Source organism: Megascapheus bottae, chromosome 28 (genome assembly GCF_031878675.1).
Source record: "Megascapheus bottae isolate mThoBot1 chromosome 28, mThoBot2.hap1, whole genome shotgun sequence".
Classification (NCBI taxonomy): domain Eukaryota; kingdom Metazoa; phylum Chordata; class Mammalia; order Rodentia; family Geomyidae; genus Megascapheus; species Megascapheus bottae.
Genome location: NC_143536.1, coordinates 15,349,937 through 15,363,930, shown reverse-complemented (window position 1 = coordinate 15,363,930; position 13,994 = coordinate 15,349,937). Strand labels below are relative to the sequence as shown.

Sequence of the window (13,994 nt, the reverse complement as noted above, 5' to 3'; positions counted from 1 at the left end):
TTGTCTCATGAGTGTTGTCAGGAGCCAAGTCCAGCGCCTCGCGTATGTTAGCATTTGCTCTACCACTGAACCACACCTCTAGCCCTGTAAGGTCTTTTTCTCAGAGCTGCCGGCTTCCTTCCTCCTCACAGATGGCAACAGCCTATTCGACTCGATGGCCAGCGGCATGCGCCTGGTCGTCAGCTGCATCTCCTCCTTCCTCATCCTATCGCTGCTGCTTTTCATGGTTCACCGGCTACGCCAGAGGCGCCGGGAGCGCATCGAGTCCCTGATCGGAGCAAACTGTGAGTGCCCTCTGAGGGCCGCAGCAGGGGCCTAGGCTAATGCCTCTCTGGGTCTCGGGACTCCCCTGTTCTGGGTTATACCCCCTGTTAGGAAGAGGGTAAGATGGAGTAAGGAAGTTTTCTTGATGAATGAGTTGGGGAGGAAAGGGAAGGGGGCCCGTCTGTGTGGGTGACGAATGCAGGGGTGTCACTGGGGAGGCAGAGGCACAGGCAGGCACTTAGAGAAAGCTGTCTATGGTTGAAATTTAGAGGCAAGCCTTCCATCTTCCAGTCCTTAAAGGAGAAATGACAGCCTTGTCATTTATGGTGCCTGAGCTGTGAGTGGGGCCCACCAGCGAGAAAAAGAGCGCCTGACACCAGCAGCTACATCAGGCAATTCTCTTTACCCTGAGTTCCTCAGCAATCCATCAGGCCTGGCTAGCAGGCTTCTCTGCAGTGAGCAAAGAATAGGGGCAAGTGTGCCCCTTTAGTCTCTGTGAGGGAGCTTTAGGGCACCTAGGCTGTCTGAAAAGCTCGCGTCACCAGGATTCGCCAGTTTTCAACCATGGAAAGGAGCCTTCCTCCTGAGCCTCCTTCAGACTCACTGGAGTAGCTCTAGGAAGGGTAGGCCTTTGAGGGTTGGACACCAAGAAGGACATTAGAACCAAAGGATAGGACAGTCCTAAAACTTGCTTTTTCTGTGAAGGGATAGGACAGAGTGACATACTGCATACGGGTGAGGGGTAAAGGCACATTGGTGAAAGCAGTCAGGGATAGGAGAATTGGGAGATTCTTTGTGCTAGGGGATGGAGTTGAGGAGTACTGGGCCCTGAACTCAAGACCTTGTGTTTGCTAAGCAAGTGTTCTACCACTTGAGCCACACTCTTGGCCCTTTTTGCTTTCACTTTTCAAATAGGGTCTTCCTTTTTGCCCAGGCTGGCATGCACTGCCATCTTATTTATGCTTCGTCTATAACTGAAATAATAGGTCCTGTGTTACTTCACCCAACATTTTATTGCTTGAGATGGGATCATTTTGCCTGGGCTGGCTTGAACCAAGATCCTCCAATCTCAGCTCCCCACCTAGCTTGGATTACAGGCATAAAAGCTTCCAAATCAAGCTTCTTAGGTGACATAAGGGATATCCAGCTGGTTTTTAGGAGTGTGGCCCTCTGGGGGCAGACTCGGTCTCAAGAGGGAGTCTCGGGAGCCAGGAATCTTGCCTTCAAGTGATACACCTCTGCCCTGTTTCTCATTCTTCATGTCCAGTGCATCACTTCAACCTTGGCCGGAGGATCCCTGGCTTTGACTATGGCCCAGATGGGTTTGGCACGGGCCTCACCCCACTGCACCTTTCTGACGATGGGGAAGGTGGGACTTTCCACTTCCACGACCCTCCACCTCCCTACACAGCTTACAAATACCCAGACCTCGATCAGCCGGATGACCCGCCGCCACCTTACGAGGCCTCCATCAACCCTGACAGCGTGTTCTACGACCCTGCAGGTGCCTGCCCACCCCCGGGAGGGGGCACAGTTGTTAAGTGGTCGGGCACATTGGGCCAAGACCACTGGGGGGTTTTTTTAGCTCCAGAGGCCTGGGGATCTCTGTTTCTTTCTGTCCTTCCTTTTGGTTTTTCTCTAAGGGCTCTTCCCATGATTAGTCTTGCAGAAAGGACTTGACCTCTAGTACATGGAACTCCTCTTTCCTCCCTCCTATAAGCTCCTGTTGAGCAGTTTTCAGTGCCCATTCTGCCTGGTCATGGGAATAGTGCTGGCCCTGGCGTAGACCAAACATGTAGTCTCTCTGCTATATAGACTATACATGTATGTGTGGAAAAGTGAAGACACCTTTGGGAGAGTGCCTCAAATAACAGCAGGAAGAAGCCCAAGGAAGTGTGCAGTCTGTTTTGCACCTGCCCCTGAAACCCCTAGGACTGTGCGGCTAAGAAGGAACTAGAATCCAGTGTGTTCCCTTTCTACCTACTTCCTGATGTATCGGTGTTTCTGGCCGGCAGTGAAGGTGTTCTGTCCCTGCTTCCTATGGGCCTGCATACCTTAACATAGTGGGCATCCACAGGCATGCTCTGCTGTATGGTATGGGTGTACAGGAAAGCCTTGGATTTGATCCTGCCAGTAGAGCAGATTGTCACAGGCTTTTATCAAGGAGACCAGGATAGGGGCTCTAGGGATAACTGTATAGCTCAGTGGTAAAGTGTTCTCCTGGTCTACACCTACCCTGGATTGAACCTCCATAACCATAAAAGGGGTGGGAAGGGTAGAGAGGACAGAGGGGGATAAAGTTCCTGCAAGTGTGGCAACAGGTCCCTGACAGTATATACCAGGTGGTCAGCAAGGGTTCTGTGGAGAGTTGGCTGGGGAAAGGTGCATTAGCAAAGCCTTTTTCCACCAGCTTTCCAAAGCAGCCCATAACAATGGGCTGGCAGAATTTAACCAATGGATTGCCATTCCCCAAACTTCCCTTGCAAGACCTCTCTGCTGACCTCTGTGCCTCACACAGGCTGCCTGCTCCAACGTTGTCATTAGTATACTCCAACTGAAGCCAGTATTCTTCTGTTCTGGCGTCCCGTGTTCCTGCCTTCCTGCTGAGTCTCACCTCCCTTTGTCACTGTGTCTCACCCTCCTCAAGCTATGATGGCACACAGAAGCTCTGCTGCTTTGTTCAGGCTGTGCAGGCCTGCATGTAAAGGACTGTGCACCTACCAACCCCAACCCTCGGGAGCAGCGGGCGCTCCAGAGCCCATGTCAGGAGGGCCTCTCCCCAGCCCCGAGGAAGTCAGTACCCTGCCCAGCAGTGGTGAGAGTGTTCAGGCAAGGGTGTCCCCAGTATGCCCAGCGCTGCTGTATCCCCGTGAGCGTCCTTACTTGCTTCTGACACCCCCTTCACTTCCTGCAGATGATGATGCCTTTGAGCCTGAGGAAACTGGCCCACCAACCCCAGGAGAGGATAGCATTGAAGGTGTGTTGCCCCGGTGCCTGGAGCAGCCTCTGCCTCCTGCTGGGACCTCCCTGGCAGACCTGGAAGACTCTACTGACAGCAGCAGCACCCTCCTTGTGCCCCCTGATTCTTCACAGAGTGGTATTGCCCCAGCTACAGAGCCACCATCAGGAGGCAACCATCACAGCCGTGGCTCCCTCAACACTGTGGTCTAGACAGCCCAGCCCAAAGCCCCAAATGGGCTGCGAGCATCTCTTTGCTGTTGAGAAAACATCCATCCCTGCAGGAAACTTGGAGGGGCCCTGAGACAGCCTGAATCCCACTCCACTGCCACTGTTCCACCAGTGGGCCCGTGTGTACAGATGTGGCCAGCTCCCTCTGGAAGGAGCAAGCACCTGCGCTGCGTGTCCCTGAGGGCTTCACAGACATCCATAGCTGCAGGTCGCCGTCTCTTTAAATGGCAGAATGGCAAATCATGTTCACATCACACATTTTGGAGGAAAGGGACAGAAGGCATTAGGCCATGCTCAGACCAAACATCTTGGGTTGGCTTGCTCACGGCAGTGTGCCACCCAGATTATGTGGCCGGCCGGCCGGCCAGTCACCAACAAGGCTCTGAGCCCTTGAGTGGGTGATGTGTGGGGACCTCTGCATGCACCTCCAGCAGCTGCCCTGAGAGGGGCTGGTACAAGGGGTCTGTTCCCACTAGGCGGCCCAAGAGGCTGCCATGCAGCTTCCTCTGAGGATGGCCCTAGGCTAACATTGAGGTTCCCTGGGTTCCCAGAGGGCTCTCTGCCCTCTGTCTGGGCCTTGCAGACCAGGCTCCATAGCAGAAGGCCCCAGTCCACCCCTCATCCCCATGGCGTCGCTCTGCATGTCTCCCCAGGAGTCTAGACCTCTCCTGAGGCCTGGGCCAAGCTGGCTCCTCTTGGTCACACGTTGGAGCCCTGAGGCCTTGCCTCCTATTGAATGGTCCCCAGGTCTGAGACCCTCTTCCCATCTTATTTGTGCCATAAAGGATTATTTCACTGGGGGAGGGGTGACAGGGCTGTACCATCTCCACCCCTGGGCCCAGCGCCCCATGGCCACATGCACGCTTCTCCACCCCACTGCAGCTCTGAGTGTGGGGCCTTTTGCCCAAGGGACCCTGTTGCCTGCTGTAGGCAGTGGTCATGTCTCCTGACATGGACCTGTAGCATTTCTGAGGTTTGGAGATGAAGCGGGTTCTGTGCGGTTTTTAGCACATCCACATCTTTTCTACATTGAATGTCTGCCTCTTTTCTTTTGTGTGTGTCCATGTGTGTCTGTTTGTGGCCAAATGTTTTCAAGTAGTGCTGGCTTCCAGGAACTCAGGCTGGAACCTCACTGTGTGGTGTCAGTTTCGTTCTTGTGGGCTGCTCTGAGGCAGCCACGTCTAAGCCTTTGCCCTTGGTGATGGTTGCTAAGGATCTGGGTAGGAGGGGGGATGTTGCAGGCAGTCCTGTGGTGCTCACATTCTCACAGTAGTTGGAGAGTCCCAGAACTTCATCTCAGAGCTGGCAGGAGGTTGTGGTTTGTCACTGAGCATCTGTCCCTGGGCTTGGCTCACAGAAACTAGATGCTGCTGGCAGTACTCCCCTTTGCAAAAGGCACAACTTTCTTCACGTCGCATATTGGCTACAAGAGCCTCACCTTTACTGCTGAGGACAGAGCAGGAAATGTATCGTGCCTCTGGCATGTTCTAGGTACTGTGTGGCCAGTCTCCAGAATGGCAGACAAGTCTTACTAATACCCAGAGATGGATGAGGGTTCTGAGGGCCACCCAAGGAGTGCCAGTGGGAGCCTGGCCCCACAGCTGGGAAAAGCCTTACCTGGCCTCAGTTGTTTACAGGGCAGGGCTGCTGGTAGGTGTGTGGAATGGAAAGTGTCCTCTGGGGACCTAAAGACACACATCGGAGGCACTGAGGAAGGGGGTGGCTTGCTTCAGGACTGGCCAGGGTTTCTGCCCAAGGTGTTCTCAGGGTTCCCAGTGATTCCCTTCCCCTGGGGAGCATCGAGCCTCCCCAGGGCGCTCAGCCCACAGGCTCTTGGGGCCAGGCATGGGGATCTGCTCGTCTGTGCTCACCTTGCCATCCTGTCTGCTACTCTGTCAAGATCTGATTGATCCGGAGGCTTGTGTTCTTGTGAGAGATGTGCCCAGTGCCAGCCCCAGAGGGACAGGCCAGGCCCCTGGGGGCGCTCCTGGGGGCACCCCTCGATTGCCTTGCCACTGTTTCTAAGACCAGGTGCCCTCTGACCTTCCTGGAGGTAGAATTTGATACTGTACTTTGTTTCCATGCTTGTTTTTATGTTTTCCTTTCACTAAGGGTTTTAATTTGGGTGTATTTTTGGTCGGGTTGGCACTAATCCTTTTCTTAAGATGCTGTGAGAACCATTTCATCCAAATGCCAAATAAACATGTTCTGGAAGAGGCGTGGTCAATCCTTGGTGTGAGCCAGCCCCCATGGTGGCAGTGACTGGGGCACCGTCTTTCAGCTGAATTCTCCTGGAATTTACAGGCCTCTAGAACAGCCCGTGATGTCCTTCAACTAAGACTAGACTGAGCAGAGTGAGCAGCAAGAGCGTTTGGCCCTGTGTTCGGCTGCACCCCCTGGCACCCAAGCCCCGTGCCTCAGAAAATGCTACTTCATGTGGGGTCCACACTTGTGGACTTCACATTCTGTTTAACTAGGATGGTGTGTCATCTGAGAGCATCTGTAGAGGAAGGCTTGGGACTTGGCCTAGTCCCATTTCTTCTAACCTCCATCCTGGTAGCTGTAAGTATTCCCCTGTCTGCAGTTTAACCTACCTGCCTCTCTTCATACCTGTTCTGAAACCCAGCCAGAATACTTACAGGTCTCAGGAGACCCAGAGAGCCGGAATGACACAGGCCTCTACCTCCCTAATGTTTGTCATGTGGCTGAGGCTCAGGCCCTCTGTGGCACTCATCTCTAAAATGGGCTAGCAGAGTCCATGATAGGCTTGACTCCGCTGAGGCTTCGTTGTTGGGAAGTGGGGGGACTGGGCTTGCAGCACACAGAAGGATCGGAGGCCACAGGCCCAGCTGAATTGTGGCCCTGAAATGCTCACATAGATTAGGCAAGTGGAGCTTAGTGGAAACCAACCTGGGATTCTTGGACTCTCAGGCTGTACTGTCTTCTTCTGCTGCACTTCCAATAAAATCCACCCAACTCATGATACAGGAAGGAAGAGTTCTGAGCGACAGGCCCTGGGAGAGGTACCAGGATAGACCAGGCTATGGGAGGTGGGGAAGGGCGCATCTTGTCTGGGTAAAGTAAGTGAGGCAGGATGTGGAAGGGGTTAAAGGTTAGGAAGAAACGAATCCTTTGGTAGAAGCTTCATGACTTCATCTCTTAACTAGAACACATGTGTTGGCAGCCCAGGGAATCCCTGCCCGTACCACAGACCATGCCTGAATCCCTTGGAAAAGCTTGGCCTAGGCAGCTTTCTCCAGGGGTGTGGGATATCCAGGGCTTTGCATGTTCCAGTTCTCACTGAGTTGCACAGGAGTCTGGAAAGCGGCACCCTACCTCTTCAGCACTGAAAACTGCAAGGGAGCCCAAGTTGAGCAGACACCCACAGGCACATGGACGTGCAGTTGTAGAGCTCTCTCCAGACATGTCTCCTGGATACGTTGAACAGCAGAGGAGTCACAGCTGCTTTCCAGGACAACCACCTAGACTCAAAACCATGTCTCAAAACCAGCAACTGCTGCCTACCTGTGCCAGACAGGGGCAGAGTAGGAGGGCAGCAGCTTTCCCAGGCCCTTTGGGTAGAGTAGTTCTTGGAAAGAGATTTCAGTAGTAAGGAGACTGGTCTTGGAATAAGAAATCGCTACATACACTCTTCCACCTTTGCCCCCGATGGCTTAACCATTTGGGGGGGTGGGGGTTGCCAGTCCTGACTTAAACTCAGGGCCTGAGCACTGTCCTTGGACTTTCTCAAGGCTAGAGCTCTACCACTTGAGCCTCAGCACCACTTCCAGCTTTTTTCTATATATGTGGTGTCGAGGAATTGAACCCGGGTCTTTGTGCATGGTAGGCAAGCACTCTACCACTAGGCCAATCTCCCGGCCCCGGCCAACAGTTTTAACTAACTTCCTTGCTGGTGACTTTAGCTAGTTACTCCTGATTCCATCTCCAGTTTACTATAAATGAGAAGGGTAGGAGACACACACACACACACACACACACACACACACACACACACACACACAAATTCTGGGCTTTATGCTGGCTGCAGCAGGTGCTGGACTGTAGCTAGCCCTGGGGATCAGAGAGCATGCCTGGTGAGTTTAGCGCCCTCCCTGGTGGCTGTGCTTGAGCACTACCCACTCCCATCCTGCCCTGGGCAGTTTCCAGATAACCACCCCTCTGTCCCACCCACTAATGAATATGTAGCAACCTGGTTCCAAGATTTTCTGCCACTTTCTAGTTCCCCTGAGTCGCAGCTGCTGTGGCACCATGAGGGCTCTGGGTTTCCTGCTCCCTTTCCTTGAGGTGCAGCTGATGGTGCGATCGAACTCTGAGGGTGAGCACCATGACCCTATCCAGCTGACCTCCCATCTACCCAACCCTTTGGTGTTCGCTGCCACCCACTGGGTCCTACTGGGTGGTGGTAGAAGGGGGAAGTAAAACAGGTTCTGAACCCGACTTTCTTGGGCTAAGCCTGCTCCCCATTCCTGGACCCCAGCTGGGATGGGACTTGAAGAAGATCCAGACAGGCTCAGTTCACTCTCCTGCTCATTGTCTGCAGGTGTGTGGTGCTACGACTCCCAGGACCCCAAGTGTGGTAAGGACAGTGTTACATGAAGCTGTGTGAGATAAGTCTGTGTCCTAAAGCCACTAGAGGGGTTCAAACATGGCTATCACACTTCTAGGGTCTCTGCAGGCTCTTTGGTGTTCTGGGTGTATGGCTGTCCTTTGTGTTTATATCCTCATTTGCGGTGATCCCCTTGCCTGCTTTTATTAGAATCAGTGAGGAGGGGGTCCTCAATGTATTTGTGTAACCACGTGCCAGCCTCTTCTACTCAGTCTTGCTATGGGCCTGGGGGTCTACAGACTTAGTGACTAGGTCAGATGTAGGCAACAAGTTGGGGAGGTGACCCGTTCAGGTATATGGAGGGAGCAAGGAGGAGTTCCCCAAGCCTGGGCTATTTTGGGGGGTGTGGGGTCCATTCCTTGATATCCCCCCACACGTACAAATTTCAGATCTTATTTCCTCAGGCCCCACCCACTGGAAAGAACTAGCTCCTGCTTGTGGAGGCTCAACCCAGTCTCCCATCAACATTGACCTTCGCCTGGTCCAGCACAACACCACTTTAGGACCTTTCCTCTTTCGAGGCTACAACTCAATACCCCCAGGTCCTTGGACTCTAGAGAATGATGGCCATACAGGTTAGCATCCTGGAATCAGGACCTCCCCGCCCTCACCCTCACCCAAACTATGGCAATAACTCCACACAAGCTTACAGGAGCTGAGACGTCATACAGAGAAGTCTCACTACACATGCAAGTGAGGAACCCCTGAGTCACTGGTCCCCACAAATGGGTTAAAATTAAGCTCTATACATCCAGGAGAAACCCTCCTATGGGAATCACAATCTCTACAAGGCAGAACTTCCACAGACAGTGGCCAACACATTTCTCCCCAATAGGTGTCAGAATCCCCCCTACAAGTAAATCACACCTATGATCCTAGCTACTCCAAGACACTGGGATCTGAGGATCACATTTTTGAGGCCAGCTCCAGCAGGAAAGCCTATGAGCCTCCTCATCTCGAATTAATCACCAAAAAAAAGTGGAGCTGTGGCTCAACTTGTAGAATCTCAAAACGCTAGGTGGGAAAAAAAAAAAATACTAAATAATCATGCCCAGGCCCTAAATTCAAGCCCCAAGATTGACACAATTTTTTTTTTAAACTTTGTTCCCCGAGGACACTCAGGACACACCCAACTGTGGGAATCCCCTCCCCCCAAAATGGGTACATCTGAAAAATAGTCTCAACTCCTCCACCCCCATCACCATACAGTCAGAGCCATCACCCCAGGGGGAGGGAGACAGCATCATGTGCGCTCCCTTCACTTCAGTGCTGCTCCACGTGGGTGCTGGTCTGCAGGACCACCTGGAGATTCGGGGAGCAGGGCTGCCGTCACCTGCCTACCGGCTGCTGCAGCTGCATTTCCACTGGGGAGCCTGGAGGCACACAGGCTCTGAGCACAGCCTGAATGGGCAGCGGCGCTCCATGGAGGTGGGATGTGGGGAGAGGGGACACCCATGGAGTTGAGGGAGGTGGGAGAGGGCAACTAGGCAGCGGCTAGGTCTTCATCTTCCCCAGATGCACCTGGTCCACGTGAACGTAGAGTACCACAGCATGGCAGAAGCGAGAAGCCACGCCAATGGGCTCGCAGTGCTGGCAGTGCTGCTGGAGGTGAGAGAGGGGCTGGTGACTCCATGTGTTTCCAAAAAGGCGTTCTGTAGTGGGGTATGAATCACTTACGCCTGTAATCCTAGCTACTCAGGAGGCTGAGATCTCAGGATCAAGGTTCAAAGCCAGCCCAGGGAAGGAAAGTCTGTGAGACTCATCTCCAGTTAACCACCAGAAAACTAGACGTGGTGCTGTGGCTTAAAGTGATAGAGCATTAGCCTTGAGCAGAAAAGCTCAGTGACAGCTTCCAGGTCCTGAATTCAAGCCCTATGACCAACAAGACAGCCCATGGGAATGGAGGTGTGGCTCAAGGAGGAGAGCATTTTTTGCTCAAAGAAAGTTAAAGAAGGGACCGGGAGTTTGGCCTAGTGGTTAAAGTGCTTGCCTAGCATGCATGAAGACCCGGGTTCGATTCCTCGGTACCACATACATAGAAAAAAGCCGGAAGTGGTGCTGAGGCTTAAGTGGTAGAGCTCTAACCTTGAGAAAGTCCAAGGACAGTGCTCAGGCCCTGAGCTCAAGCCCAGGGCTGGCAAAAAAAAAAAAAGAGAAAGAAAGTTAAAGAAGAGGAGGAGGCCTTGTGCTCAAGCCCAATATCTGTACAAACAAAACCAACCCCCAAAAGGGGGTTGTTGGGCAGAGGGTCCAGGGTGGGCCCAGTGGGTCTGTGTATGAGAAGTGCCAGTGTGTCTCACACCTGTAATCTTGGCTGTTCAGGAGGCCGAGATCCTACTTTAAAGCCAGTCCAGGCAGGAAAGTCTGTGAGACTCTTATCCCCAGTTAACCACCAAAAAGCCAGAGTGATAAAATGCTAGTCTTGAACACCTGGGCCCTGAGTTCAAGCCCCAGGGTGCACACGCACACACATGGGCGCACACCCACAATTTATAAGGATACTGGGATTTAAAGGATTCTGTGGGGACAAAGATAGGAGAAGAGGAGGTGGCTCTTGCCAGGTCAGTGGAGGTAACCCACCATCCCTGGAAGCTTTCCTTTAAAAACTTCCTCTTGCTCCCAGAGACCCCTCATTCAGACTTCCTCAATGAAATCTTCCTCCTCAGGAGCGGGACCTTGACAACCCCAACTTTTCTACCATTGTGGACAGCCTGACAAACGTGTCTTTACCTGGTGAGGAGCGGCATGCATTTGGGCTGGAGGAGAAGGGAAATAAGATACAAAGGTCGGTTCCTATCTCCTCTCCCCTTCCCTGTCTAGGAGTCTCGACAAATCTCACATCCACCTTCCCAGTGGCCTCCTTACTGCCAGGCGCCTCCGGGCTCTCTAGATACTATCGTTACTTGGGTTCCCTGACCACCCCAGGTTGTGAGCCATCAGTGATCTGGACAGTCTTCGAGAACACAGTCCCCATTGGTCGCTCCCAGGTGAGGCCAGAATCACTGGCCACCTCGGTGAGTCAGCATCACCCCTTCCCTGTCTGTGTCTCCCTTGTCTTGACCTGTCTTTGCCTTGAACCCCCAGGTAGCCCAGTTCCAGACTGTGCCCCAGACTCAGCTACCAGGTTTGCACCCCAGGCCGCTCTCAGATAATTTCCGCCCCCAGCAGCCTCTTGGAGGTCGCAGGATCTGGGCCTCTCCAGGAGCTTCCATCCAAGATGCAGCAGGTCCATCCTCCAGCCCCACTCAGGGAGGGTTGTACTGGGTTCTGCTGGGCTTGGGGTTCAGCCTGTGGCTTTGGCATGGGCCCTAGGATCCAGGCATGACAATAAAGAGGGCTTGGAGTGACTCTGGGCTCTTGTGACTGGGGAAAGGGCTGGGATAGAGTGAGTTGCCTCCTTCCAGGGAGGATTCTTGGCCCAGTTTCTGGGGCCTCAGTTTACTGTTGGTCCAACTAGGAGACTCCCGGAAGACACTGCCTTTCCAGCACAGTTGGTTCAGTATCCTCTTCTCCAATCTCCGGGTCTATCCCTAAATGCCTTCCAGAGGAAGGGGGCCCCACTCCTTCTCATTACTTCTCACTCTCCTCCACAGTCATGTGGGAAGAAAAAGCCAGAACGTCTTAGAAAAGCCTGAGATCTGGAAGATCAAGGTTTGAAAGCTAGCCCATGCAGAATCTGTGAAATTTCATCTCTAAAATAGGCAGCAAAAAGCAGCAGGCATGGCTGGGGCAATGGAGTGCTGTCCATGAGTGAGAAAGCTGTGGGAAGCCTTGAGTGCTTGAGTTTGAGCCATGGCACTGACAGAAAGGAGAGGAAGAAGGGAGCAGAAACAAGAAAAGGAAAAGGAAGAACTATCTTTAGCTGGGTGTCAGTGGCTCATCATGATCTGAGGACTGTGGTTCCGAAAAGTCCCACTGTATCTCCAATTAACCACGCAAATACCAGAAGTGGAGCTGTGGCTCAAAAGTGGGAGAGTGCTAGCCTTGAGCAAAAGAGCTCAGAGTCAGCACCGAGGCCCTGAGTTCAAGCCCCACAACCACCACCACCATCAACAAAAACGTAATAACCCACCTTTACTCCAAGTCTACACATTTTATTTCAAAACCAAGCTGGGTAACCAACCTAGGGATAATATGCCCAGTTAAATGACAGCCTCAGGATGGGATGTAAGAGTGATTGGTTCCAGACTCTGTGATGGGCCAGACTGCACTGGGTTGCTGGGTCCTGGCTGGTAACAGCTAGCCAAGTGGTAAAGCCATGTATATCCTGTACTGTCTGGGAAGCCAGACTGTGGAGACTTAAGTATAGAGTGACACTGTGGAGAGATGCTAGTTTGCAGGCAACGGGGATAAGCATCCATGGTGTCACTGTTCAGAGCAAACTGAGTCCAAGAGCCATAGAGTAGATGCGACTGTCCAGTGGAGAGGATAAAGCCAGCTGTCAGCCCAGTAAGATAAGCTAGTTAGGCTGTCACCCAGGTGAAGCCGTGTGGAGTGTGTGGATGCATTGGGATAGCACTGTTTTCAGGCCACAGTGTCTCAGTCATCCACTTGCCCCTGCCATCCATTGCATAGTGTATGGACATCTCTAATCCAGAGTTTGTCTCCTCCCTAGAACTTTCTAACTTGTAATCATAACCCCACCACCACCCCCAAGGAGTCAGATTGTAGACCCCGTGGTTGTGCCTGCTGCCACGTCCTAGCCTCCCAAAAGGGCTCTATGGACCCCTCCCAGCCCACACTCAGTTTCCAACGGTAATCATCGGCTCCTGCCGGGCAGAGCCACTCTCACCCGGCAGACCCCCATGCCAGGCAGCCTCTGCCCCCTCTAAATGCACAAGCCCCGGCTGGCAGCGCCTGGAGCTCCCTTGGAGAGGGATAGATGTGTCCATTTGCCTCCGGGGATACTAGAGCCCTGCGTGCTAGCGGCAAGTTCTTCTGCATCTCTCCCATCTGCCCCAGGCGTGGCCATCCTCAGTCTCCTCCACCTTGCTGGGCTCCCGGTGGCACTGGAGTTTTCTTATGGTTCTTCCGTGCGGGGACTCGATTGGCTCCGCCATCGGCAGGGCCATCAGGGGTGTCGTCCGCAGTTTTCGTGGCTGCCAGTAAAGCGTTGACAGTGCCTAGAGCCCGCAGCAGGGTGGGTCCACGGGGCGCCGCGCGGGGAGCTGGCCGGGGCTCGCGGCGTGGGGCCGGCGGCGGGGGCTGGGGTGGCAGCAGCGCGCGCAGGGCGTCCAGCTCGGCCCGAAGCTCCGCGCGCAGCGCCTCGAGCCCCGCGCCCAGCTCAGCGCGCACGGCCGCCAGGCCTTCCTGCAGCCGCCGCTCGCTTACTTCCAGCACGCCTGCGGGGTAGGTGGCCCCGCCGCGGGGCTCCCCGCACACGGAGCACACAGAGCCGCCGCTGCGCGCCTCCGTCCGGTCACCGGTCCCCGCCGCGCCGGCCCCCGCGCGCTCCACCACCCGCAGGAGCCGCGGCCCCTCGGCCCGCGCCGCAGCCTCGGCCCGCAGTTTTCCCCGAAGGCGAGCCAGACGGCCCGGGGCGCCGATGTCCTCGGAGACTACCGGTCCATTGGGCTGTGATCCGGGGTCCCGCCGGCGCCCCGCGCCTCGACGCAACGCTTCGCTGGCACCATAGGCGCTGCGCGCTTGAGTCCACGAGCGCCCGGGCTCTGCCGCCATCCTTCGCTGCCACCACTCCACGACTGTCACTAGCACCAGGCCTGTCTCAGAGCCTCAACCCGCAGCCTAGCGACAGACTGCGGGGGCCCTCGGGCCAGGAGCCCTGGAGAGGGCCTCTGGGACGGCTGTGGGAATGACTAGGGTCCCCAAGGGAATCCAGCCTTGGGGCCAAGGGAACCCCTGGCAGGGCCAAACCCTAGGCAACTGGGGTTCCAGGGAACCCTAGGGGCCAAGG

At 54.4% G+C, this 13,994-nt stretch overlaps 3 protein-coding genes across 5 annotated transcripts in view; 2 read left to right on the top strand and 1 right to left on the bottom strand.

The window, feature by feature from the left end:
* Nucleotides 1–5,027, top strand: part of Dgcr2 (DiGeorge syndrome critical region gene 2) — a 69,459-nt gene extending 64,432 nt beyond the window's left edge. Inside the window, exons 12-14 of one of the 2 annotated variants that reach the window (XM_090320612.1) lie at nucleotides 132–284; nucleotides 1,532–1,768; nucleotides 3,179–5,027. In XM_090320612.1, the coding sequence (XP_090176738.1) occupies nucleotides 132–284; nucleotides 1,532–1,768; nucleotides 3,179–3,435 (647 nt within the window). In that variant the 3' untranslated portion in view covers nucleotides 3,436–5,027. The remainder of the gene's footprint in view (nucleotides 1–131; nucleotides 285–1,531; nucleotides 1,769–3,178) is intronic. The other variant, XM_090320611.1, reaches the window with a different exon arrangement.
* Nucleotides 5,028–7,582: 2,555 nt separating this feature from the next.
* Nucleotides 7,583–11,412, top strand: LOC150045296 (carbonic anhydrase 15-like). Of its 2 annotated transcripts, XM_090320166.1 has the most exons (8): nucleotides 7,583–7,789; nucleotides 8,015–8,050; nucleotides 8,485–8,655; nucleotides 9,348–9,508; nucleotides 9,596–9,688; nucleotides 10,747–10,813; nucleotides 10,901–11,067; nucleotides 11,165–11,412. In XM_090320166.1, the coding sequence occupies exons 1-8, from the start codon at nucleotides 7,723–7,725 to the stop codon at nucleotides 11,390–11,392; spliced, it is 990 nt and encodes a 329-aa protein (XP_090176292.1). In that variant the 5' UTR covers nucleotides 7,583–7,722; the 3' UTR covers nucleotides 11,393–11,412. The 2 variants fall into 2 exon arrangements, with proteins under 2 accessions (XP_090176292.1, XP_090176291.1); XM_090320165.1 differs by having other exon boundaries at nucleotides 10,747–11,067.
* A 1,642-nt stretch (nucleotides 11,413–13,054) lies between these two features.
* On the bottom strand, nucleotides 13,055–13,759 carry Fam246c (family with sequence similarity 246 member C). The gene has a single exon (XM_090320239.1). It carries the CDS (start codon nucleotides 13,757–13,759, stop codon nucleotides 13,055–13,057), a length of 705 nt encoding a protein of 234 aa, XP_090176365.1.
* Between the last annotated feature and the right edge of the window lie 235 nt (nucleotides 13,760–13,994).